Source organism: Chanos chanos, chromosome 2 (genome assembly GCF_902362185.1).
Source record: "Chanos chanos chromosome 2, fChaCha1.1, whole genome shotgun sequence".
In the NCBI taxonomy this organism is placed as follows: Eukaryota; Metazoa; Chordata; class Actinopteri; order Gonorynchiformes; family Chanidae; genus Chanos; species Chanos chanos.
This window is the reverse complement of record NC_044496.1, coordinates 35,198,845-35,224,343: the sequence shown is the minus strand read 5'-3', so window position 1 is coordinate 35,224,343 and position 25,499 is coordinate 35,198,845. Positions and strand designations below refer to the sequence as shown.

Here is a 25,499-nt window from a genome sequence, read left to right as displayed (position 1 = left end):
ATCAGGTCTTTCAATCAATGAAGGAGTGAAGTAGAGCAATCCGTCCTCTTTTTCTCCTCTATTGATGTCGACTGATCAGTCTCAAGGTTTTTTTTTTTTACTTGACTGATTAGATGAGCAATCTCTCCTCCTCTGAGGAGCAGTGTTTGATCCATCTTCCCTGAGTCAAACTGAAGTCCTCTTTTCCTTAACTTGAAGCTAGAGCAGGGGCTTCGTTAAAAAGCATCGAGCAAATTCGATAGAAATTCAATAGTCTTTCAGAAGAGGGGGGTTTGACAGTCAGATACATGTGTGAATCAGACCATAAACAGGGTCTCACCAAGGCAACAATAAATCAGGAAACCTCCCTAATCCATCTCCATGGAAGACACCATGCCTAGTCGCATACAGTCAGGACTCAGAGAATGTCAGGAAGTGACGACCCTGAGATAGCTGCGACCCTGCACTTCCCCAAGATCTTAACCTAACCTTTGACCTTTTTGTGACCTCAGAGAGAGCCCTGTTAGACCTCATCCCCTTTCTCCACAGATGACCTTACGGCATGCGGTCACTGGAGATGAATGGATCCTGTCTGACCTCAGAGATAGCACTCCAAACTGGACCTCAGTGTGTGTCTGTGTGTGTGTGTGTGTGTGTGTGTGTGTGTGTGTGTTTGCGTGTCTGCATCTGTATATATGCTTCTGTATATGTGTGTATGTGCGTGAATGCATGTGTGCGCATTTATGCATGTATGTGTGTATGAGTGTGTGTGTATGCGTCTGTGTGTGTGCATGCATCTGTGTGTGCGTGTGTGAGTGTGTATATGCGTTAGTGTGTGTGTGTGTGTGTGTGTGTGTGTGTGGGGGGGGGGGGGGGGGGGGGGGGGGCAGATGAATCAGCGAGAAATTGCTCTTTTACAGATGTAAGCAGTTACAGTGTGATTAGAAAGCAGGTACAGATGAGACATTTTTACGGTGTCATTAGTAAGAGTGTTTACATAGACAGGGGAGAAACCTGGCCAGAGTCTAAAAATAAACCTCTCTTACTGTGGCTATCAGCACTGTTTTATTAAGAAAAAAAATTATGATCAGCACATAGTTTCACGTACAATATGTCCAATGTTTCCGCATGCAGCATGCTAGCTCTCATAACACAAACAAAAAAAATACCCCACATCAGCACAAACAAATGCAACTTCAACTTTTCGTCAAAACAAGGTAACAAAAAGACCCCTAAAAATTTGGATGGAGGTCCTGCTCACTAGATAAAAATAAGTTTTCATATGCATCTTACTCATAATTCAACAGAACCTCATCCAATACATTCAAAAGGACGAGACAGGGAGTAATAACCACTTCTAAATACTTAATCCTGTATTAACAGCACACAGCAATGCATCATGGGAGAAAGGGATCTGAGGGGTTGCGGCAGGGCTGTCGCTTTACATTTGCCCGTTTTCGGTCAGGGTCAGGCATGGGCCTTTTTTTGGCAGCGTGGATAGGATGCAGACATCCTGTTCTGTTCCAGATAAAGATGCTCTAAGCAAGGTTATCCTGCCAAACAGAACCGTAACCTCACTGATAAGTGACACACAACTCAAACCGACCCCGGAGATGCAAACGATAACCCAACCTAAGTCTGAAATCCAAAAGATAAATCTTTATCAAAATCATCTCAACACAAGAGCGTGGGAAGACTTACAGAAGAGAACGTCTATCATATTATACATTCACTTCTCAGATTCATACTTTCATGAATCTATTAATATCCTTGCTGAGGTGCAAGTGTGTGTGTGTGTGTGTGTGTGTGTGTGTCTGTGTGTGTGTCGGTTTTCTTTTTTTGTTTCATTTTGTTTTGTTTATTTGTCTTTTGTTTTTTTTAAATCAGGCAAAGAGAGTTATGCGCATACCATGACTTCCATTATTCATCTTTTACTTTCAGCACTTCCAGAGACATATCAAATCCGATATTTTTTTAATCACAAAATCAAAATCTTACCTTGATAAACTTCTTTAAACATTGCATATCCATATAGTTAAAAAAACAGATAAAATGCTCTATATTTTGCTCTTTGGACTGGGAGGGGGGCAGTTTTAAATATGTATTTGTATTGAACTGAGCTGATGTTAAATAAGGACCCTGAACAACCCCTACATGCACCCTGACTCACTCATGATTTTATTTCTCTTAAACCTGATTCTACCTTAGTTTTTCATGATGGAAAAAAGTACTGCATTTTTAAGGGAATTAAAACAAAGCCAGAATTCCAGAAACAGTGTCCAGTTGAAACAGTGTCCAGTTATGGTTTCATTTCTTTCCTACATCCAGTACAGTGTGTAGTGTGTACACCTGCAGTAGCTCTCAGCGCTCCATGTGAAGCTGTCTGAGAGGAGGACATGGCTGGGGCAGAAAGACCTTTCTCTTTGCCTTAGATGTGTTAACCAGTTTCAAAAAGCGCCTCGTTTTCACCACCATCCACAGCCATCTGATAATTAATCAACTCATTGCCAGTCTCTGGATGCCTGTAATTAAACTGCTGCTAAGAGCTTTTTTCTCTCTTTCTGCTCCAGCACCTACATTTCATTTGTTTATTTTCCTAGAGTCATAAATCTGGGCGACCGTCGGCAGTGCCACAATATTAGTGCAATAATCAAAGTTAATTATCAGAGAGGCTCCCCCTCCGCCCTCTAATAACACCAGTTATCAGACACATCACCAAGTCTGTCTGACTGAAGAGAGCAGCGTTGGCTCTCTCTCTCTCTCTCTCTCTCTCTCTCTCTCTCTCTCACTCTCTCTGTCTCTGACACCACACACACGCACATGCACACACACTCACACGCGCACACATATGTATACATACACTAAAACTAACACTCTCCCTCTCTCTCTCTCACACACACACACACACACACAAACACACACACACACACACAAATATATATATATATACAGAGAGGGCTTAACCTGCTTTAACAATCGCGATCACAAAGCAATTTACAATTACAAAGCGTGAGGTAGAGTCTGTCTTGGGTTATAAAAACAAAGCCCCGAATAAAAAAGCTCCAAGAATAGTTCAAAATGAAATAAGTGAAATGCTACAAACATTCTTTACATTTTCAAACAGTATTATTGTTTTTTTTCCTTTTATTTCCAGAATGTGTGGAGGATGAGGGAAGTATGCATCACATCACATTCAGAGAGCCACCAACATTCAGTACATTACAAATATATGACATAAGACACAGATCACAGGAATGAAAAGAGGGAACTCTCTGAGTGTGTGTGTGTGTGTGTGTGTGTGTGTGTGTGTGTGTGTGTGTGTGTGTGTGTGCGTGTGTGTGTCAGTACTCACCCATTCGTCCGTAATGAGTCTGACAGCTTTGCTCGCACGAGTTTGGTTTCTGCAGGCCAGAAATACATGGGCACCATGAAGAGCAAATGACCGTGCGGTCTCAAAACCTGCAAAAGACAGATACAAAGAAATTACATACAGAACATACAGATTAGTGTCTTTTCTCCCAATCCACTTCATCAGCACTGACTGCTATTTCAGCCAGTTTAATAGGAGAGACAGAGACAGACAGACAGAGTGACAGAGAGACAGGGAAATGACATACAACTTTCAAGTCTTTTTATTTCAATAAATTTCACATGCACTGACTGTAATCTCATGCTCTGACTCTTATAGAAGAGATAGAGACAGGCAGACAGACAGACAGAGAGCGAGAGAGAGAGAGAGAGAGATATGACAGTAAAGATGAGGTAAAATCCCTATTTTTCACAGTGTCATTTTCTGCACACACTCTATCCCATCAGTGAGAGGGCCAAGGGCTCTCCTTTAAGGAACTTAATCACGTCTTCTTCCAGTGATGGAGACGATTGAATTAACACAACCGAGGACTCCACCAGCTACTTCACAGATAAAGCTTCACGCTCAACCACTGGCATTTTCACACAGAAAAACTGTGACCTGGAGCCAGGACATCTCTGATCTGGCCAGGGAATTGTACTCAACACTGCCTGTTATGGCTCCTTCACAAGCAAACAATTTGGGAGGACGAAGCTAGCATGTTCAAACAAACTTTTACAAACTGAATTGTCACGATACCAAAACTCACTTCAAAGAGAAAGAGATAAGAGTGGTTTTCCCATCTTAACGTGTAAGATAGACGCTGTCCCCAGCGTTCAGAGAGAGATAAATCTACTCCTCATCCACCCCCCCCCCCAAAAAAACCTCAAGATATGGGTAAAAACTCATTTTCAAACTGACAAATCTAAATGGGTCATTCCAATCAAAAGGTTGAAAGAAATAAATAAAGTTGAAAATTGTTATAGAAAAAGAGAAAAAAAGGCGTTTGTTTTTGGAGGGCAATGCAGAGTTGAGGCATTGTTTGTGGTTGCAGATCTGCTGACCAGTCACTTTGTATTGTCCTTTGGATTTCACAAAGTGTGTTTAAAGTCCCTCTTAAGCTAGCCTCAGCAGTTTAGAGACAGGGAGTGGGCATCAAATGGAGAGGTAGTGCTTAAAAAAACAGACGCTCGAAGCCAAGTCTTCCGAATTTACTGACGATGGCTACCAATCAAAAGACATTAATAACCACGGTAAAACTTGTGGTAATTTGGAAGAGAAAAGAGAGGTATTTTACCAGAAATTTACAGGTAAATGCCTCTAAGCTGAGAGCCTGTGGACTGGGAACGGGGAAGGAATTCAAACATGGATACAGTGGGAGGAAAGGATGACGTACACAGGTTTGCTCTGCCCTTCTGTCAGTTGAGAACCCAAGCAAAACAGCTCTGAGTTGTAAAAAAAACAATGAACAACTTACTCATTTTTTTTTTTTACTTCAGAATTCAACTTTTGCTCATATATTTTCATACTCAACAAAGATAGGGTGACCATATTTTGGTTTTCAAAAAAAGAGCAAGGGGGGTGGGGGGGGGTGATGCATTCCCCTCCTAACTTATGGGGGAGTTTAAGTGTATGTCACTTTCGGTTCCTGTCGTTGTGCATGTAAGGCTGATGCTTGATGATGCAATGCGAAACTGCATCTCTTCTTAACCGCTGCAATACATAGCCACCTAGTCTTTAATTTTAGGTCTGAAAAAGAGGACATATCCAGGAAAAAGAGGTCGTATGGTCACCCTAGACAAAGACAGCCTGCTTCATCATTCTAAACTGACTTAAGTTTTAACATTAGCCTGCTTCATCATTCTAAACTGACTTAAGTTTTAACATTAGCCTGCTTCATCATTCTAAACTGACTTAAGTTTTAACATTAGCCTGCTTCATCATTCTAAACTGACTTAAGTTTTAACATTAGCCTGCTTCATCATTCTAAACTGACTTAAGTTTTAACATTAGCCTGCTTTATCATTCTAAACAGACTTAAGTTTTAACATTAGCATGCTTTATCATTCTAAACAGACTTAAGTTTTAACATTAGGTAAAGCTGAGGTAAGACTGATCGAAACAAAAGCTTGCTCTGTCCTGTCACACTCCAAACATCCGTGAGAGATTTTATATGTGTGTGTGTGTGTGTATACACACATATATGTTTACACACACACACACACACACACACACACATAAATAAATATAACTATATATCTATGTCCATCTCTCTCTCTCTCTCTCTCTCTCTCTCTATATATATATACACACATAAACATATATATATGGAATATTTTTAAATATATAACATACTACAGAGCATAACACATGAGAAAACAGCCCTGACCACCAGACAAAGTAACCTGCTAATCTGCAGATGGGATTACACATAGACATTAAATAACACACAACACACCCCAAATGATATTAGATATAAAATGACGACTGCGGACACCCACAGGCTGCGACAGACTGTGTTTCTGTGGCTGTTGCGTGACTACACACCGAGAGATTAAACAGCACAGACTAAGGCTGAGCAGTAAGGATTACAGAGGCTGTGAGGTGATGCAGTATGGGTAGAGTTAGAGCAGTATTACTGAGAGTGGTGCAGAAGTCACTCATGCTCTCACTCACAGCTGTACAACGATGCCTGTCCACTGGACACGTACAATATATTACAGCCTCATGGCCCAAAGACGACCAGACAAACCAGCCAGCCATCTCTCTCTCTCTCTCTCTCTCTCTCTCTCTCTCTCTCTGAGCCCACTCAAGCACTCTGCATCACAAACCTCACATACAAACCATGAGAACTGACACCGGACGACTGACATCAACCACATAAAAAAAAAAAAAGTGAAAAAACATTTGAACAATTTTTTCTTAGTTTTAAACCCTGGAAAATAAATACATGAATCCAGTCTTCTGCAATGAACTACATGTGTGCCTTATGACCTTAAGTGACCTTAATTCTGTTCATTACTCCATCAAAATATTTTCATGTTAACCAACACTCCACTTGTTAGTCATTTATATATACACATGCATACACTGTATATATTTAGTACACGGCTTTGTGGAATTCTCAATTCTGACTGGTCAATTACGGCATTATATGGTCTGTTATTTCTGTAGAGCAGACCACTGCTATGTATAACAGACTGTTGCTATGGAACTATTTGAAGTAGCTGTGTAATAAGCGGGATAATGTATAGTGAGCCGGTCATTATAGCGAAATAAAGCACTTCAGGGTGATGCAAGACCCCTGCATCACCCTGTTGGGGTTTATTTCGCTATAACCACCGGCTCACTGAACGTTATCCCTTACACACACACACACACACACACACACACACACACACATATATATATATATATATATATATATATATATATATGTGTGTGTGTGTGTGTGTGTGTGTGTGTGTGTGTATATATATATATATACACACACACATATACACACACACACACACATATCAGTCTACATATCAGTCTATATGTAACACAAGTCAGCTGGAGCTGTGTGTGAGCCACACACACACACACACACACGCTCCTGATTGATAATCTGTCCTTACACCTCTACACAAACAGAGTCTGACAGTGAGGGAGTGAGATTCCAAATGACAGACAGTCAGCACGATAGCGTGGATTAAAATGAATTTTAATTAGATTATGTTTTAATCTGATTTTCATTAAAAGGCAAAGTAAGAGCCCTAATTGTGACGATGGTGCTAAGGAGTAATATCCATTAAAAGTCCAAATTGGAGGAGCATTGGAGTCACTTCCTGCCAAGCCAAGCATGGAATTGAATTATGTGACACCATATTAGAACTAATGGAAAGAACCCTGCATCAAGAGTTTTCATCAGGGCAAACACAAACCAAAATAAAAACACAGGGAAAAAAAAACACTAAATAATACCTGTAGCTGTCTTTTCTACATTTTAGCAAAATGTAATAAAATAAACAGTGCAAATGAAAATTTGGGCCGTTCCTCTCCATCCCCCTGTGAGGGTGTCATTTACCACACAGTGGGACTGTGAGGTGGGGGCGAAGAGCAGCGGCAGAAATACATCAAGTCACTGAGGCTGGAATTTGTCGGACGCAGCGGCACCTCACACACATGTTGTGGTAAAGAAGCTTTGTGGTTGGTTGTCCTGACTGGTGTATTAATTGACACTGATGGTTTTCATAATGGAAAACAAATGAATACATGCTCCACACCAGCACAAACCAGCTGTGGATTATTTATGGCAAATATAAAGGCCCTGACATCAATTTGGATCTAACGAGTTCGGCACTGCATCAAAACCACAATGCCCTCTTGCTATGTGTGTGTGGTGTGTGTGTGTGTACACTCATGTCAAGGTCAATAGCAGGACAGTTTTGTTCATACATAGCTGTTTCTCCAGCTCAAATGTTAGAAAAACTCAGCTAAACTCCCAAAATAGTCTCAGGTCAGACGCTTTGCTCCAGGCATGTCACAAAATGATAAACATACACAACCCACACATGCACAATTTAACAGACACACACACACACACACACACACAAACACACACACACACACACACATACACACACACAAACACGGAAATTCTCATACACAAACGCACATTATGCAGGGACCGACACAAGCCCGCACACAGAAAAACACACAATACTAACAAAAACAAATCCACACACAAAACACGAAAAACAGCGCCAAACTTTTCTTCTCCTGGACAATTGCGTCTTTTGAGAGCATGCTAATTGAAGTACTTATTTTTAATGTACTCTAAGTTCAGTTAAATTAGCTGGCTGAACAAAACCATCAGATCTAAGGAGACATTGATAATGTCCCTGTATAATGTCATTAGCAACAGGACAAAATACTGTGCATATACCATCACTGCCAACAGAAATGACAAAAAGCTTCCAGAATGTTCCCTAACTAAAGAGTTCAGTCATCCTGTTGATTGTTACAGTTTTGACATGACAGCGGTTGTGATAAAGTGAAAAGCGAACCCCCTGCTGAGAAGAGAGTTTGTCCAGGGCACAGCAGGTGTCTGGTCTATTTTTGGGGCTAAACCAGGGAGTCTGGGTGTTCCTCTGTGTCCACAGGGTCATCTAATTCCTCCATTAATAACAGCCCAACTCCATTTGGGTTGGGAGGGTGTTGTCACAGCCCAAAGTAAAATGTATGGTTTGTAATTACTACAGTGGAAGGTAGTGGAGTTCCACCTGACCAAACCTGGGTGGTTCTATTATCGGCCTCCCTTGCATCTGCCCCCACCTCCACCTTCCTGCCCCTACCTGCCCTCTCCAGTCCCCCCCTCCCCCTAGCCTCCTGCCTTTGACCCCGAGTGACTGCGGCAAACTCCCACCGCAATTTTTCATCATACCCTCCAGTTCCACCAGTCACAACCCCCCAAACAAAACCCTCACAGTCTTCCTTAATATACAGGGACCTGAACACGGCACATGACTATTTTTTATCACTGTCATTATTTGAAAGGAAAAAAAAAAGACATGGAGGAGGGAAGGGGGAGGGGAGAAAAAAAATGATCTTCACAAAACTTTAATACCGCTGTTCTCAGAAAGAGACAGTAAACGTGATTGATCCATAAACTACCTGAGTTCACACATTAAACTGTGTATCCATTATTTTAAAATCCTCTCTCTCTCTCATCATAGACCCAGAGAGGAACCCTAGGCATATATATATGCATTTCATCCACTTTCATTGGCCCATTTGGTCCGAAGCGAGGCTGTAATCATTACAGAAGGCTTTATTCCCCAGCCGTAATTTTCCTGCATGTTCCACCAGTTTGGGCTTGCTTTGTGGATTCAACCCCAGGTTAATAAAGTTCAATAATTTGACTAACCAACCATATCTAGTATTCATTACATACCCAATAAACAGATTCATCAGAAAAGACATGAAACGCACATTAAAAGCTTTTGAATACAGTTCCACTCTGAAACAATAACAGCTAACACCGCCCCCCGAAGAACAGGACAATACTTAACACAGAGCCTGTTCCCAGATAAAACCGAATAGAGAGTGAGAGAGAGAGACAGAGAGAGGGGAGAAAAAAGAAGAACGACACAATCTTATCCATCTAATTCCTCTCTGTATGAATGATGCATCTTGCGCTCTCCCAGATCACTGGGTGCCTGAGTTCTTTTGTGTTTCAGGGGCCTCTCTATTCATACACATAGGCGTGGGGTTTTACAGTCCATTCAGTGGTGGTTATGCTGAACGAATCGGACTCAATCTACCGCCGCATCACAAAAACCTGGGCCTAAGACGTTACAAACACAATGAGGTAGCGCCAAGTCCCATTATCGGTCTAATCCCAGTGCTCCCACGCCTAATCCAGAAACGCAGCCAGAGCATACACTCACACCAAAACACAGAATACATTTACAAAAATGAAATTAACTACATACTGTACGCTACATACTGGGCTAATGTTTTTTTAAGGGATCATTTCTCTCCGTAATCCGTATTATTCCTCCCCTAAATCACCTCCTGCACTCCATTTCTTATTCTGTCTTTTCCAGCTTTGTCCAAAAACAACGCTCCACACAGACACTCGGAGCAGACATCCAGAGGGCAGACGGAGTGGATCCGTGCCGCTCTGTGCTGGAGGAGTGTGTAAGCACTTTTCAGGCAAATTCAAATAAAATACAGAATACATCAGGCTTTTACATGAGCACACTAAAAACAAAACCTCTATTACAGTCAAGAGTTTTTTCTGTAAGAAATTCCCTTTTCGAACATCAAAAATAACAGCTCCCATTTAAGGATGCACTTATTGTAAGTCACTTTGGCTAAAAGTGTCTGCCAAATACCAAATTGTAAATTGTAAGGATGAGAGTGTGACAGGGCAAAATACTACTGCTACTACTACTACTACTACTACTGCTACTAATAATAATAGCAACAACAGCAATAACCTGATGTAGCTATGGATACATAGACATCTGGAATTTCTAACAACATCTCCAACACCTCACACGACTACTCTAAAACTCCACAACATCTCCAACCACTCAAATGTCTGCTCTAACACTCCACAACATCTCCAACACCTCACATGACTACTCTAAAACTCCACAACATCTCCAACCACTCAAATGTCTGCTCTAACACTCCACAACATCTCCAACCACACACATGACTGCTCTAACACTCCACAACATCTCCAACCACACACATGACTGCTTTAACATCCCCACAACATCTCCAAACACACACATGACTGCTCTAACACTCCACAACATCTCCAAACACACACATGACTGCTCTAACACTCCACAACATCTCCAAACACACACATGACTGCTTTAACATCCCCACAACATCTCTAACCATACAAAACAGAGACTAACACATCCAGACACCTGAAACTGCAGCTTGCACAACACGTGACAGGCAACACATACATTTATCTTGATTTATCTATCCATATTTTACTTAAATATGTCTCTCTCAATACACTCACTCACTCATATAGACACACACACAGCTATACATACATGTAATAGATACTGGTTGGGGTTAGACGTAGGTAAATTTAGTTTAGGAGAGAGAGAGGAGTGGGGTGACAGTGTGAAAGCTCCCCTCCTCAGACTGGCTCCACTCTTTTCAAATCTTCAGGAAACTGATGTCAGTGCCATGAAATAACACAGTCATCCCTTAATGCTCTGGTCCAGCGAACCAAATCATTCAAATAAATGAATTATTATTATTATTATTATTATTATTAATAATAATAATAATAATAATAATAATGTAAGCATCTTGTAAACAGAGAACACTAAATGTTAAGATGGAATATAAAACATGTCTTTATTCGCATTTACAACATTCTACACAACAGTCCAGAGCTGATCTCCCAGTTCAGAAAACGTTACACACGCTCCTAAAATGGGAGGTTTGAGTCTGAGTATAGTCCCTGGTGACAGCAGCTGTTTACAGGTTCAGAGTAAAGTGGCCAAACCTCTGGATGGTAAATAACTTTTAGCTGGTTCAATAGAGGAGAATTAAGGAGAGCGGTAAAGTCTCTAATGGTAATGAATGAGAGGCACTGGGCAGGGTCAGAGGCAATGCAAGATCAATGCACGGACAGGAGAACAAGAGGAAAGTAGAAGGACCATAAGAGGAGAGGAGGAGAGACGGAGACAGAAGGAGCAAGGGAAAAAGTAGACAGAAGCAAACATTCATTTCCATTAGCAACATTAAAGAGGTACAGAGAGGCAGCCTTAGTAGTTTCTAAATTATGAGAGAGAGAGAGGGAGAGAGAGAGAGAGAGAGAGAGATTGTATAAGGCTTAGTGATCACCGGTAAAAAAAACATGCAGGGCTGCCGTAACCCACCTTAACACAATTACCATATATTGTGGCCTATTAAAAAAAATATCATATCAGTTCCATAACTCACGGATGAGGTGCTCCATACACATTTTAAATGCATGAAATTCTAAATGACCGCTGAGCCCAAACGTGCGTCACTGCGAGGGAATGAAATTGAAAAATAAACATCTCCGAGTGCCCAGAGTTGAAGGCTAATTACATACAAACGGCATTAAGCTTTGGGTTTAAATAGCAACGCAGACATTCAAATTCTCAGCGCCTCAACTTAACAGGCAGGGACAGATTCTCAGTGCTAACTGTTTAGATGTCGGAGGAGCGCGCGGCATGAAGCAATTACTCTTGGCAATTTATCAGTAAATATTACGTTTTCATGTTGGTGGATAATGAATTAATAATGGTGACTTTATAATGATTAAAATTTATCGTCCAACAAGAGGGAAAAAAGTAAACAAGAATTACCAAAATATCTTAATAAGCGGATCACACGCGAATTTTAACAAATGTGAAAAGATGAGATTTCTTTGTTGACTTTAGACCACAGGACAGAAATAAAGTTGTGAGATCGGAGAGGACCCGGGCGGTATGCATTACAAAGTTTTAAAATAAAATGTCGAAAACATCGTGCATTAATCTTATGTTTCAAAATGTTTGCAAACATGTGCCTTCCTAACGGAATTCCGCGTATGTGAACTGTGTAAGTGCTACGGGTATTGTAAAGACCTTGCCTGCCATCTAGTGGACAAATAATTTCTTTTCTTTCTTTTTTTTTTTAATAAATAGTTAAATAGTTTTATTACGGGAACTCATGTTTAAAACAGATTGTGGCATAAGCGAATTTATCCATTCAGTACATCCTGACATCATATTTGTGGCGAACATTCTGAAATCGACCACAAGTTGTATTTAAGTTTGATAATCACAAAGACTATTACACTGACCACTGAGAACCAAAAAGTAAGGGTGTAGGATGTACTATGTGGATATACTGTACGGGACTAAATATATGTCATTTAATAACATTATGGCGAAACTCACATGCTTAGATTACGAGAGAATGCAAATCCGACATTTTAACAGACAAACCCTCTACTTCAAACTACTTCTTTCAAATTTAGGCCTAAACCAAGTTTTAGTTGTAATTTAACGAAACATTCCCGTTATTCCCCCATCGAGGAAAACCTAAATTTGCCTTTGGCAACGACCTTATATCTCAATTTCAAGCTCAGAACACAGACAATTTATTCTTCAGTGTTTACCCGAAAGCCTTCAAGGTCTTTTTATAACTGTGAGTGGTGCTATTAGCCGCCATGGCTGCAGATGAATAGGCTCGATTCACGCTAATTTACGATGAAAGAACGCAGGAAGTGCATTTGTCTCTAACCTATTATATCACAAGCATCGTAATTACACACCTCAAACAGCCCTTATTCATTTGAGTTAACTATGACAGCCAATTCTGCCTCACTAATGAACTTCAATACAATCATGTAACGTATTAAGGAATGATTTGTGCAATATAAGTTTATCAGTTACGGGGTAATTTTGACGAATGTTCCCTTCTCGCGCGACTCTGTCGTCTTGGAGCACTATTGAACATCCCTCTGGCAACGGCAATATGTGATGCAAGAGTGCCACCCAGCGGACAACCTCTGTAACTGCTCTTCCATATGATCAAGAGACAGGAGAATGGCAAAATCTGAAACTGCTACGACAGGCCAGACACGTTCAAAGCAATACTGTATATGAAAAATAGAGCTCCAAGCGTGTTTCAAGTGGACAGATACCTCAGAAGAGGAGAACCTGCTCAGGAGCACAAAAGAGCCTCATGAGAATGTCCTTCACAATAGACTGAAGAGCACAGAAGAGCACCAGCACTCAAATTTAAAACATTGCTAAATGTGCTTGGTTTCAGAATGTTCTGGATCTTGTGTACATGGGAAGTACTCGGACCAACAGCTGTTTGCGTTTTGAGAAGCTTGATGTTGACAAATCTAGACCTCGGAACACCTAGAGAATCATTACTGATAGACCATGGCCTCTATTCAGTAACAACACCAGACAATTTATACACAGTGGTTTACACAGAGGGAAAAGGAAACGTCATGTGGGAAGCAGAGCAGTCTGGTCAACGACTCACTCACCTATCCCTGAGTTTGCTCCAGTGATGAGCACAACCTTGTCAGAAAGGTCACGACCTTGCAGGATCTCCAAGGCAGCAGTGTTTCCATCATAACGCTTGGGCTTTACCTGCACATCCTCCACAGTAAAGGCCTGCCGTGGATCGAAGTATGTTCTCCTCTTATTGATGTGGCTGAGGAAAGAGAGAGAGAGAGAGAGAGAGAAAGAGAGAAGGAAGAGAAAGACAGACAATGGCACCCATCAGTTTAGACTGTGAACCACAATGCTCTTTGTAACAATATCTATTCTCTGTGAAGTAAAGAGAGTCTTGTCTTCAGCAGAACAAAAAACATCTTGCAATATATTTCAGAAGAAAAAAGAAACCCCAGCACTCCTCTGAAACTAACTGCAATCCAACCTCAAAAAAAGGGAAAACCACATAAGAGGAGCATTTTGTTTTTCCATTGAGCTGAATTGCTGACAGATTCAAGCACACAGAAATGGACTCCAAACTAAAAGAGTAGGAATAGATGGGTGCTTTAAGAAATGGCAGAACTGTAATGGAAAGTAAGATAAGACTAATTTAATGAGGACTGGCACATTAAATGCTACTGTCACTTTCTTCTGCTGTCTTTTTACCCTGGGGGGGGGGGGGGGGGGGGGGGGGGGGGGGGGCAAAGCACTTACTCCATGTAATAAATCTGACCCTTCTCATCCGTTTCCTGCTCCCATCCATAGGGTAAATCTGCAAATGCAAGCATATCATCAACAGATCAAAAACATTTAAAATATCACTGTAATGTACTGCAACAGCGTGTGCATTCCTCATCTCTCAGACGTTTTGATAGAAAGTGATAGACAATGCCTCACTAAGCCTTAATCTGAATTTGGCCATAAGCACTATTCATATTCATCTCGAGTATGCCAGATATCTCCGGACTACAGTACGTCACCCCTTCCGTATGTAAAGTATCAAATAAAAAATGCATCCAAACCTCCGGCGCAGCGTTTCTTCTTCCCGGTTTTAGGATGTTCCCACTGGGTCTTCATCTCCTCGTGACTGGGAACGTAAACATAACATACGTTTAAATGGTCGTGTAAGTGTCTGGATAACGATTATACAACTGGACCAGTGCATTACTCTGGCGGTGACGATGTCAGTGAACTAGCTTACTGTCACTTGTCACTTTGACCCACATAGACTGCCTCCATGCAAAGAACGAGAAAGAACGAGGTTGTGCGTAAAAGCCCCTGCATCACCGCTAAACTTTCTGCTTAGAATGAAGGTAAAATATGTCCAGGTATGATTACCGGGCTGACAGGTGTCTCATCAGAGCCACCGTCACCAGAGTAACTTACTTGGCATAGTAAACCCATCCATCCTTTGTGGTCCTCTCTTCCCATCCCGGTGGAAGCTCGTCCTCACTGTCAGTATCATCCATTCCTGCGTATTTCAGTGCAGCCATAGCTCGAGAACGCTTTCAAAGTAGGCAAACACAGTGAGGGAAAATAAAACGGCAGTTTTTGATAAGTATCTGTTAAAGGTCCCAACGTAATTCACGTTGAAGCTGTCCCGTGTATGAACTTCCGCAATAACAGAATGACGTTTCAGCGAAAGGATTCCTGGGAAGTGAAGTGTCAAATACTTAACTGATACTATGAAGACGGCTCTTAATGTGACTACACTTTACTTAGAACAGGCCTAATTTGCCGTATTGTTAATGAGATAAAAATGATGAAAAACAAATCGGCGATGACCGTTTTGAATGTGCTAATTATGAAGTAAACACAGTTTAGCATTTATCACAGCGATCAGGCTCCCCCCGCCCCCCCCCCCCCCCCCCCCCCCCCCCCCCCCCCCCCCCAAGTATCCTTCATTGTGTTCTCGTCAAACGATTATAAAACACTTTGCAGGGTAACAAATAGCTTAAAATCTGTTAATAAATAGGATGATAAAAAACGGCATACTATATCAATTCTGGCCTGGTGGAGGCAAAAAGAAATGGATTTGTTTCTCTGCAGAGAACCACAGAGAAGCCAAAAAGTGTTAGGCTCACCATAGAGACACTGATCAGTGCGACAATGGTTTTCTATTGTTACTGCACTTTAACACTGTTTTGAATGCACAAACATTTAAACAGAAATTTAAAAGATTTAAGATTTCACAATATTGTCTAATCTTTAAGTGATTAATAGCTTGTATGATGAAAGCTCCATCTTACTCCATTCTAAAATAAAATTATTTTGTGTTAATTTCCTTTACATTTCATTTCTTGTTTTAGCAAAGGAATTTATTTACAGTACCAGTCAAAAGTTTGGACACAATTTGCCATTGAATGAGAAAGTGTGTCCAAACGTTTGACTGTTAGTTTTTCAATGACTGTTTCTTGCATGACTTCCACCCAAACTCAGGAAACGTTGAAATTCAGGGAACATGGTGTCATGCCGGAGATGAAGTAGTGTTGTTTTTCTTTATTTTGGTTTGTGGTGCATTCAAAATAAATCCTTTAAATACATATAAATATGAAAATATCACGGTGTATTGAACGGGAATGGTTTACATTAAAGGCACATGGTAAAACATATGAGAACCTGTTTCACATTCAGTAATGCAGAGCAGTGCTATTAAAGTACACAGACCAAGGTGACGACAAAGGGGGGGGGGGGGGGGGACACTCTGGAAATGAACCTGACGGTGCAGATTATTAAAAATGCACGGATGTTATTTAACTGGGATTATTTACAGGTGTTACCACTTGTTGAGTCACCCATAATATTTCACATAGAATTAAGGAACTGTTTGAGAACCTTTTTCATTTTTTTCCTCAAGAAATTCAGCCTCTGTGATTGTTGTTCTTGGTCAATCACATCCAAAGACACACAGCATAAAATTCAGTGCATTGATATAAAAATATACATGGACTCTGATGCAACCATGTGAAAATAAATCGGTATTTTGTCCAAAACTGTGTACTTCTGGTTTATCACCAGAAAAGAGACAAAACATTATCAATGTTTTGCCCAGAGGGGCAATTCAGTCAGGACAAGCACAGATAAAACCATGTGGAATGCAGAGAGTACAAAAATAACCTAGAAAGATAAGACAATAATTAAAAACAACTCAAATGTTGGGTCCAAATAAAGGAATGAAATGGATAAAACACTTGGTCTTTTTTTTTAAATGGAGTGTGGTGTTTGTGTTGTCTTTTCCTAGTGACTTGTATCGAACTGAAAACGTTCTGCAAGCAAAGTGATATAGCTAACATGTAAGTGAACCAAGCATTTAGCCAAACTCTGAAACGCAGCTGTCTGCTGGTAAACACAGTTACCCAAACAGGTCTTCTTAAGTCTCCATTTGTGTCAGCATAGTCATTAAGCACCTTAATTACAAATTCAATTGTATGTTTTGGTGTTTTTTTGTTGTTTTTCAAATATACAGTCTGGTGTTGTTGAGGCGTACTCATGTCGCACTCCCAGTCCTAAAACACCATATACACACTCATGAATCTTGCTTTAACGCTGGTGACACTGTTGGTTTAAGTTTAAGACTTGGCTCTTGTTCCTTCCCCGTCGTTGCTCCTGATTAGACCGTACTCCATGGCTTTCTCCAGGCAGCGCTGTGCAGTGGAGGCCACTGGACCCTGGTCAGCCTCACTTCCCTTGGCCAGGACGGAGAGGATCTCCAAAGCCTCACTCTCCATCAGTTTCTCAGCCAGGCTCCGCTCAGCCTGCATCAGGTTCAGAGCAATCACCACACCCCTGTGACGTAGGTCTTTACTGTCGCTAAGCAACAGCGCCTGCAGAATTTCCAGCCAGTGGGAGGTCTGCAGAATGAAAATATGAAAATATGAATGAATGAATGAATGAATGAATGAATGAATGAATGCATGAATTTGGTGACTCTATGTTAGAGGGCTCTTGTGTTCTGTACTGTGTATGCGTACTCTCATTGTAATGAGAACTCTGTTAGTTCTATTCTTCATTAAAATTAATGACCAAACCTATAACTACAGGGTCAAAGATGGTTTATGCAATTATAATATTTGGTAAAGGAAGAACCCAATTACACTGAAAGCAGTGTAGGAGCGCAATAGTCAATATCTAAAAAATAACTGTATTGCTACAGCCCAGAAAGGCTGGACAGCTGGAAGTTTTCTCTGTTGTTCATTAACGTATTAGTAATTAATGTCTTTCCGATAAAGGGTGGGATCTGTCTTCGGTCTTATCAGTGGTAAGTAGAACCACAGGGGCGGTGAGAAACTCACGGTGCCAGGGATACGGCCACACAGCTCAGGCTGCTCAGCCGTCAGCATGGCCAGAGTGCCCGACGCAGCCTTCCTCAGACGCTCGTCATCCTCACCACAGTACAGCACCACCAGCTTCAGACGGTCACTGTCTGTGGCGAAGTACAGCTTCTGAACCTGACAGACACACCAACCAACCAATCAGAATCAAACAAATACTGACAGGACAGCACGTGATGAGCAACGGTGACAGTTCTTTGCCTTAGGGCTCAACTGCTTTATCCAAAAAACATGAACTGTCTTACGTTTGTGTTCTGATGTCTATTTTTTTGTTTTTTTGGTTTGTTTTTTTTGGTGGGACGTACCTCGGTGCTCAGGACCAGGTTACACATACACTCTGTGGCCGCAGCACGGATCAGCTCGTGCTCCTCAAACATGTAACCCTCCACTTTAGGCACTGCTTTCTCCTTAATGATCTTCTGTCTGCAGTATGTCACAACATCCCAGCAAGTTAGTTAATGTAATTCACTCTTGTATTGCCCTCCTCTTTGCATTAAATGAAATGACCTAAGATTGCTCCAAAGTATGTAATGGTTGATAATATGACTAAGATGACTTAACAGCTGCTTGTGTGTGACTTAATAACAGATGATATGTGTGTGTATAACAAAAATCATGTACATACAGTCTGTGTAACAGAGATGGTGTGAATGCACACTGTGTGACGGACATGATGTGTTTAGTGTAACAGAGATGGTGTGAATTCACACTGTGTGATGGACATGATGTGTTTGGTGTAACAGAGATGGTGTGAATGCACACTGTGTGACGGACATGATGTGTTTGGTGTAACAGAGATGGTGTGAACGCACACTGTGTGACGGACATGATGTGTTTGGTGCAACAGAGATGGTGTGAATGCACACTGTGTGACGGACATGATGTGTTTGGTGTAACAGAGATGGTGTGAATGCACACTGTGTGACGGACATGATGTGTTTGGTGTAACAGAGATGGTGTGAATGCACACTGTGTGACGGACATGATGTGTTTGGTGTAACAGAGATGGTGTGAATGCACACTGTGTGACGGACATGATGTGTTTGGTGTAACAGAGATGGTGTGAATGCACACTGTGTGACGGACATGATGTGTTCAGTGTAACAGAGATGGTGTGAATGCACACTGTGTGATGGACATGATGTGTTTGGTGTAACAGAGATGGTGTGAATGCACACTGTGTGACGGACATGATGTGTTTGGTGTAACAGAGATGGTGCGAATGCAGAAGTGATGAGCCTGTAGACAGTGCGACAAAGGGAAATGTACATAAAGACTGTATAACATAGATGATGTCTATACATTCTGTGAGCGTGTGTGTGTATAACAGAGTCGATGTGTATATATACTGTGTGTGACAAAGATGATGTGTGTGTGTAACAGAGTTAGTCTATATACACACACACACACACACACACACACACACATATACATATATATATATATATATATATATATATATATATATATATATATATATATATATATATATATATAGTGAGTGACAGAGATGATGTGGATGCTAACCTTAGTCTCTCACTGATACCAGCTAAGTTGGTGAGGGCCATCAGAGCCTCAAAGTTCTGCAACGATGAGCAATCCAGAGCCAAAAGACTCACCAATGGACGTACCACCTCATAGACCTACAAACACACATACACACACACACACACACACACACCAATTTCATGATTGACATTGTAAGGGTTTTCTTTGAGACCAGGCTAACTGAGCATTTTAAATTTTCATTTCTTTTTAGTCAGTACAACCTGACTGCTCTGTGTTATTCTATGTTTATGTTTGTGTTTGCTATACTAGGTTTCATATTATGTAATCTTAAGATTATTGATGCCTTCTTAGATGCAACACTATTCTCAACTCTAAAGCAACAGAGGATTCATATCTGACTTCAGTTTAGGATGAGGTTTGCAAGTCCAGTCTCATCATGCTGGGTCAATAGAGTCTCAACTCAGATTCTGAGAGAAAAAGGGAGTCGACCTCTGTGGGTCTGGGTTTAGACAGTCAGAGACAGTCGGAGACAGGGGAAAAAAAAGAGAAAGGCAGTGTCTTACCCTCTCTCCTGGGAAGGCGATCTCTGGGTTGGATGTAATGGTGATCTTGGCCAAGGCCTGGGCGGCTTTAATCTTACCCATGTCCGTGCTTTCTGAAGCCAACGGGATCAGAGCCTGTTACGACAGGGGACAAGCCATTAGTCCAGTCCTGAGCATCAACATCAGCTGAACCAGTCGTGTCTGATTAGAGCTGGAGCAAGCTCCTGCACACACTGGGAGCTTAGGGGAGAAACTTTGCCTGTCCACAAAGCACACTGAAAAGCTGATCCAATAGTTTTTAGCTGCTTTTACTAAACTTATGCTATGGTATATGAAGCAGTTTCTTACTTTTCCACCTCCCTGTGCCACCACAGTCCCTCTGTCTTCCTGCCGCTCCACCAGTGCCAAGAACACCCTGTGAAAATAAAGCCACAAGCCCAGAGGGTCAGACTGAGGGGATGCAGACTCAACTCAGGACTAATCTCAGGTCAGTTCCCACATACAGGACTTTACAGTTATCATTTTACACAGGTTTCTCATCTCTTTCTGGTCCGGTACCTTGCAGCTATATCATATTTCTGTGACTGTCCTTCAGCATAAAAGACTAGATTAGATTATTTCAGGTTGAGTCAAATTATTACTGAGCTTTTGAGGACGGGAATCAGTCATATTGTTTTAAGAGAACAGTGGATATGTGAAATTCTTGGTGCAGAGGAATTGCTGTAGGTGAGTTACAGATAGAGAGAGACAGTTCTGAGTGTGTACGTGTGACAGTTGGAGAATGAAGGGAGAGCGTGTTGAGTTTACCTGGCGATACATTCTCTACACGAGTCTGTCATAGCAGGGCTCTCCTGCTTCACCATACACACCAGAGCAGACACCACCCCAGCCTCCAACAACTTCACCAACCGCTTCTCCACAAATGACTGAGCATCCTACACGTTCAGACACACCAAAGAGCAGATTTACTCTGCATTAGCACGGCAGAAATATATCTCAAACTCTTTTTGTACACTAGGCAGAGTAACATTCTGAGTGCCATGGGAGTATCCTGACGTGGTTTTTGGTTACCTTGGGATGTTCCTCAGGTACGTGCTGTTTAGCATATTTGGCCAGTTCAACCATCTGTGGGTCTGGTTTCTCTATGTCATAGCTGTTAGTGCAATTCACAAGCGTGGAGCCAATGGCAAACAACACTGTCTTATCTTCAGACTGCAGAGAGAGAGAGAGAGAGAGAGAGAGAGAGAGAGAAAGACGTTACTGTGTTACTTCATTGATATAAAAGCTCTCTGATCTGACCACTGGAACAGAGACACACAGACACAGTGCTATCCCTGAAGGTTGAACAGCTTAGCATCCAAAACACAGAGACAGTCTGCCTACCTTTGCCAGCTGAAACATTGCCTGCAGGGCGTTCTTGTCCTCCACCAAATCCTCTTTCACATCCGCATCGAATGTGAGGTACGCCAAGCCCTCCATTGCCCAGCGCCGAGAGTTTGGGGGCAAAGCTTCATTGCATAACCACCTGACAGAAAAACACATTTCAACAGACTGCTACCCGAGCATCATTCCCTCTCATCGCAGTGATATGTCTCATCTCTGTCATTATAACCGTACAACCATCACAGTATTAAAACATGTGTTTGTACTAACACAATAACAACAGATTAATCACAATTCCACTGTCCACAGTGTTGGGTTCAGTGAATCTCTATAGAGGAGTCCAGGTATGTGGCTGAAAACAGAACCTTACTTTCTACATTGCTTGGCCAGTTTCAGAGTGGATCCCTCTGCAAACTGCTTCATACTGAAATCTGTTCCACCTGCTGATCCAAGCTTACACAAGCCCTGCCAAGCAAGTACAGACACCGTAACAAAACTGTAACACACTGCTCAAACTTCTTTTTCACTTCATAACTGTGGAGCTGATACGAGATTATAGAACTTACAACTAGAGCTCGCACGCGTATGCGGTCGTTTTCACTCTTCTTATACAGGTCTTTCAGCAGCGCCACTCCGTTGGCCGTGATGAACGAGGCCCTCTTGGCTTTGCCTGCGGCGTGGATGAGGGTCTCTACTGCCACCTGCTGGTGGACGATGTTCTCAGAGGCACACAGAGAGATGACCGCATCCATGATCCCAGACATCTCCAGCGCACGGTTCCCCACATCACTGGGTCCCTGCAGCAGCACAGAAACAGTCTGGATAGCACGGAGCTTACTCTCCAACCCTGGACAGCCAAAGTGATACCTACACAGGAAAAAAAAAAACATGTAAATAGCACCAGAGAGCTAAATAAAACTGAGACAATCTTATAAGCAGAGTCAATAAAGTATTTTTTGCGCTCTGATTTTTCACTCATAATTGTAAGGACAGCTATTACTACCCATAGGAGAAACTCTGACACAAAGTGATATGCAAAAAATAAACTGCCGTATTCATTTAATGCTTCAAATTAGATGTCAAGGTTAGACTTACTTAACATATTCCTCACAGAGACGGTTAAAGTTTTCTCTCTCGCTGTCACACTTCAGGTCATCGTACAGTTTGTTCAGTAGCACAGAGCAGCTCATTGGTGTGTTATCGGTGAGCGGCAGGCCCTCACCCATCTCTGGGACTGTCCCGGCCACTTCCAGAATCTTCTTCAGCCCTGGGAAGAACACGAGGGGAAGATTTAAGATAATAATTTAAACTCAGTTTGCCTTTATCGATATGTGAATTTCACCTGTTCTCTGCAGACGGTTCAGCTTGCAAAGTAAGCATTCAGCCCATGAATGAACTAGTCGCTTGAGCTACTTCAATCAGGGCAACAAGATGTATGTCAAATGGACTTTCGGGTTCCAGGACTAGCAAGTGGCTCATTAGGATGGCAGTGATTTGGGAGAGAGGTGTGTTTAGGCTCTTACCCTGGTCAATGACCCAAAGGGTGAGAGAGTTGTCTGGATGCTTCTGAGACTTGCGAGGGACCTGCTTGACTAACAGGTTAATAGCACTGTCTCTCCCTGCTCCGGACACGCTGAACGCAGGCAACATGTCGATGAGCTGACGCAGCATTGAACGCAACTCACGGGATGGCTCTGTGATGCACAAAACACCATAAGGATCACGTAGCAGGATATAATATTCACGTGGTTAAAAACAGTACTACATGACATAGTTAACAACACAGATACTATTAGCCAATTCCAAAGTCATTCAAATCTAAAGAAGTACAGGATGTATATTTAAGGGTATATTTGTAAATACTAAGAATATTTGGGGATGTGTTTAAATTTTCAAGAGATTAAAGAGGAATGTCAAACTAATTCGACTTTAATTAGTTCAATTAAATCTTAGAATTGTTTAAAAATTTTAGATATGTTTTTTTTTCTTTTTTACAAATAACATGATGATTAAATGCAGTCACACCTGGTAGGATAGCCTCATCTTTCCCTCTGACTTCCTTCTTCATGCCCTCTGTCAGAGCCTCAAACATGACCTGCAGCAAGTGACAGGCTGCAAGGGACACGCCCGATGCCCCCGACCCCATGACCCCACACAGCTGCTCCATTCCCAGCTCATTTACGATCGCCATGGTCTGAACACATATAAACATAGACACACACACACACATGCCCACACACACACACGCAGACACACACACATCTCGTTTTTAAAATTCATGGATCGGCAGTCAAAGCTGGCATTTTGGATCAGTGAGTTTGCTGAATGACCTTTCTGAACTGAACAGGAGTTTCCTCAGTTCAGCGATTCAGTTTCCAATAAAGTCAGAGATTTATAGGAAGAGGGTCGAGATGACATCTGAGAAGGCAATGATCCAAACCACATAGAACTTCCTGCACACCCTCTGTCATTTACCACCAGTAGCACATTTCACGACTGCCTGATTTTTTCCGGTGCTAGTGCTTGAGGGAGCTTGCTGTTAAAAGTCAGCAGTGCCCAGCAAGATACAAAGATAAAAGAGTGTTCCTATGTGATTTCTGTTGGGATGCAGCCAAAGCCAGACGTTACCTGGCTGATGGAGGGGCATGACATACACTGTTCCTGAGGAGAGAACACATACTCACCCTAGACTGATGTCCTGTACACAATCCAACCAGGGTCCTGAGAGCGGAGAGGACCAGATCCTCATGTGAAGAGCCCAGAAGTTTCTGAAGAAGCTTCACACCATCGTTACGGAAGATCTGCTCTGCTCCTGCGTCATCACGAGCCAGAACCACCAGATTCTGGGCAGCCTGGGTGTAAGGAAAAGAGACAAATTCACTAGTGTTTTCACATCTGAGAAAAAAACAAGTACTAAAGACCATAAAAATGTAGTGTAACTGGTTAATCTGACTAAATCTATTAGGTTTTTAATTGTTGTCTTTTTTTGGCATTTAATGAACCACATGCAGGAGTGCTGAAGCTCCATCCACACTGATGGAGGCAGCGTTTACCTTCTGCCTGTCTGAGAGCTGAGCTGTGTTGTCTGTGAGGAGTTTAAACATCTGCTGCACTCGAGCATCAGTGGAGGAGAGCTGTACCGCCTGCAGGACAGAGTTATAATGTTCAACATATTTACAAACAAATAAAAACACTGAATGAGAGACATAAGATGATCGGAAGCTTGAGGCAAAGAATAATGATGAATAACTGTTTAAATCTGACAGGAAGAAGGGAGACAACATAAACAAAAAAATCATGAACAAAAATTTAGAAAAAAGGGGAAAACATAAACAAGAAAATCACGATCAAAATTTGTTGTCCTACCTTCTGTTGGATCTGTGCCCCTAAAGTTCGCAATAATTCCTGAAAAGCCTTGTTTTTTGGCTCAATCTGCGCACACTTTTGAGCGTCCAAAAAGGCCTGATCCAAACGGCCGAGCTTGTGCAGAGCCTGGGCACGGCGGAACCGGGCTTTGATGTCACCAGGGTCGGAATCCAGCGCTGGATATGGTGACAAGTGAATAACAACATATAGAGGTGAGTAAAGCCAGCATTTGGGTTTACAACAACCACCGTAGCGACAGTAGCGACCGTCCATTAAGAATTTATTTTCAGTCGTGAGAATTTAGAAGGTTTGCAAAGTTCATGTAGACTGCTAGCATACCTTTGGAAGCATCTGCCTCCGCCTTGGAGAAGTCCTCGAGTTTAAGGTAGCATGCTGCGCGATTGCGGTATAAGATCGCGCTCTCTGACTGGTTGTCACTGAGTTTGAGAGCTTTCGTGTAGCAGGAGAGAGCTCCCTGTATGTCGCCACCTTTAAAGAAGTTATTGCCCTCTTCTCTCAGGGCAGAGGTGTCCTGCGACAT

The 25,499-nt window shown here is 41.9% G+C and overlaps 2 protein-coding genes across 3 annotated transcripts in view; both read right to left on the bottom strand.

The window, feature by feature from the left end:
• The window catches only part of wwox (WW domain containing oxidoreductase), a 178,705-nt gene extending 163,371 nt beyond the window's left edge, over nt 1-15,334 (bottom strand). Inside the window, exons 1-5 of the mRNA XM_030764938.1 lie at nt 15,214-15,334; nt 14,850-14,914; nt 14,542-14,599; nt 13,878-14,047; nt 3,332-3,438 (exon numbers count right to left, since the gene is read on the bottom strand). Of these exons, the coding sequence (XP_030620798.1) occupies nt 3,332-3,438; nt 13,878-14,047; nt 14,542-14,599; nt 14,850-14,914; nt 15,214-15,320 (507 nt within the window). The 5' untranslated portion in view covers nt 15,321-15,334. The remainder of the gene's footprint in view (nt 1-3,331; nt 3,439-13,877; nt 14,048-14,541; nt 14,600-14,849; nt 14,915-15,213) is intronic.
• Nucleotides 15,335-17,380: 2,046 nt separating this feature from the next.
• unc45a (unc-45 myosin chaperone A) lies at nt 17,381-25,499 on the bottom strand. 2 transcript variants are annotated; one of them, XM_030765945.1, is made up of 18 exons: nt 25,298-25,499; nt 24,959-25,134; nt 24,646-24,735; nt 24,277-24,444; nt 23,618-23,786; nt 23,116-23,286; nt 22,688-22,859; nt 22,159-22,459; nt 21,963-22,057; nt 21,586-21,734; nt 21,281-21,420; nt 21,017-21,144; nt 20,558-20,624; nt 20,231-20,344; nt 19,686-19,801; nt 18,464-18,581; nt 18,120-18,275; nt 17,381-17,678 (listed from the first exon to the last, which is right to left on the bottom strand). In XM_030765945.1, exons 1-18 carry the CDS (start codon nt 25,497-25,499, stop codon nt 17,397-17,399), a joined length of 2,814 nt encoding a protein of 937 aa, XP_030621805.1. In that variant the 3' UTR covers nt 17,381-17,396. The 2 variants fall into 2 exon arrangements, with proteins under 2 accessions (XP_030621805.1, XP_030621804.1); XM_030765944.1 differs by having other exon boundaries at nt 21,281-21,421; nt 21,593-21,734.

Excerpts from the sequence above, each read along its gene's own strand:
- unc45a (XM_030765945.1), bottom strand. The coding sequence starts at position 25,499 with ATGTCGCAGGACACCTCTGCCCTGAGAGAAGAGGGCAATAACTTCTTT. Across the intron at positions 23,787-24,276 it reads GTACAGGACATCAGTCTAGG|ACCATGGCGATCGTAAATGA; the intron begins GTGAGTATGTGT and ends ATATGTGTTCAG. Across the intron at positions 22,860-23,115 it reads CCTTTGGGTCATTGACCAGG|GGCTGAAGAAGATTCTGGAA; the intron begins GTAAGAGCCTAA and ends TGTTCTTCCCAG.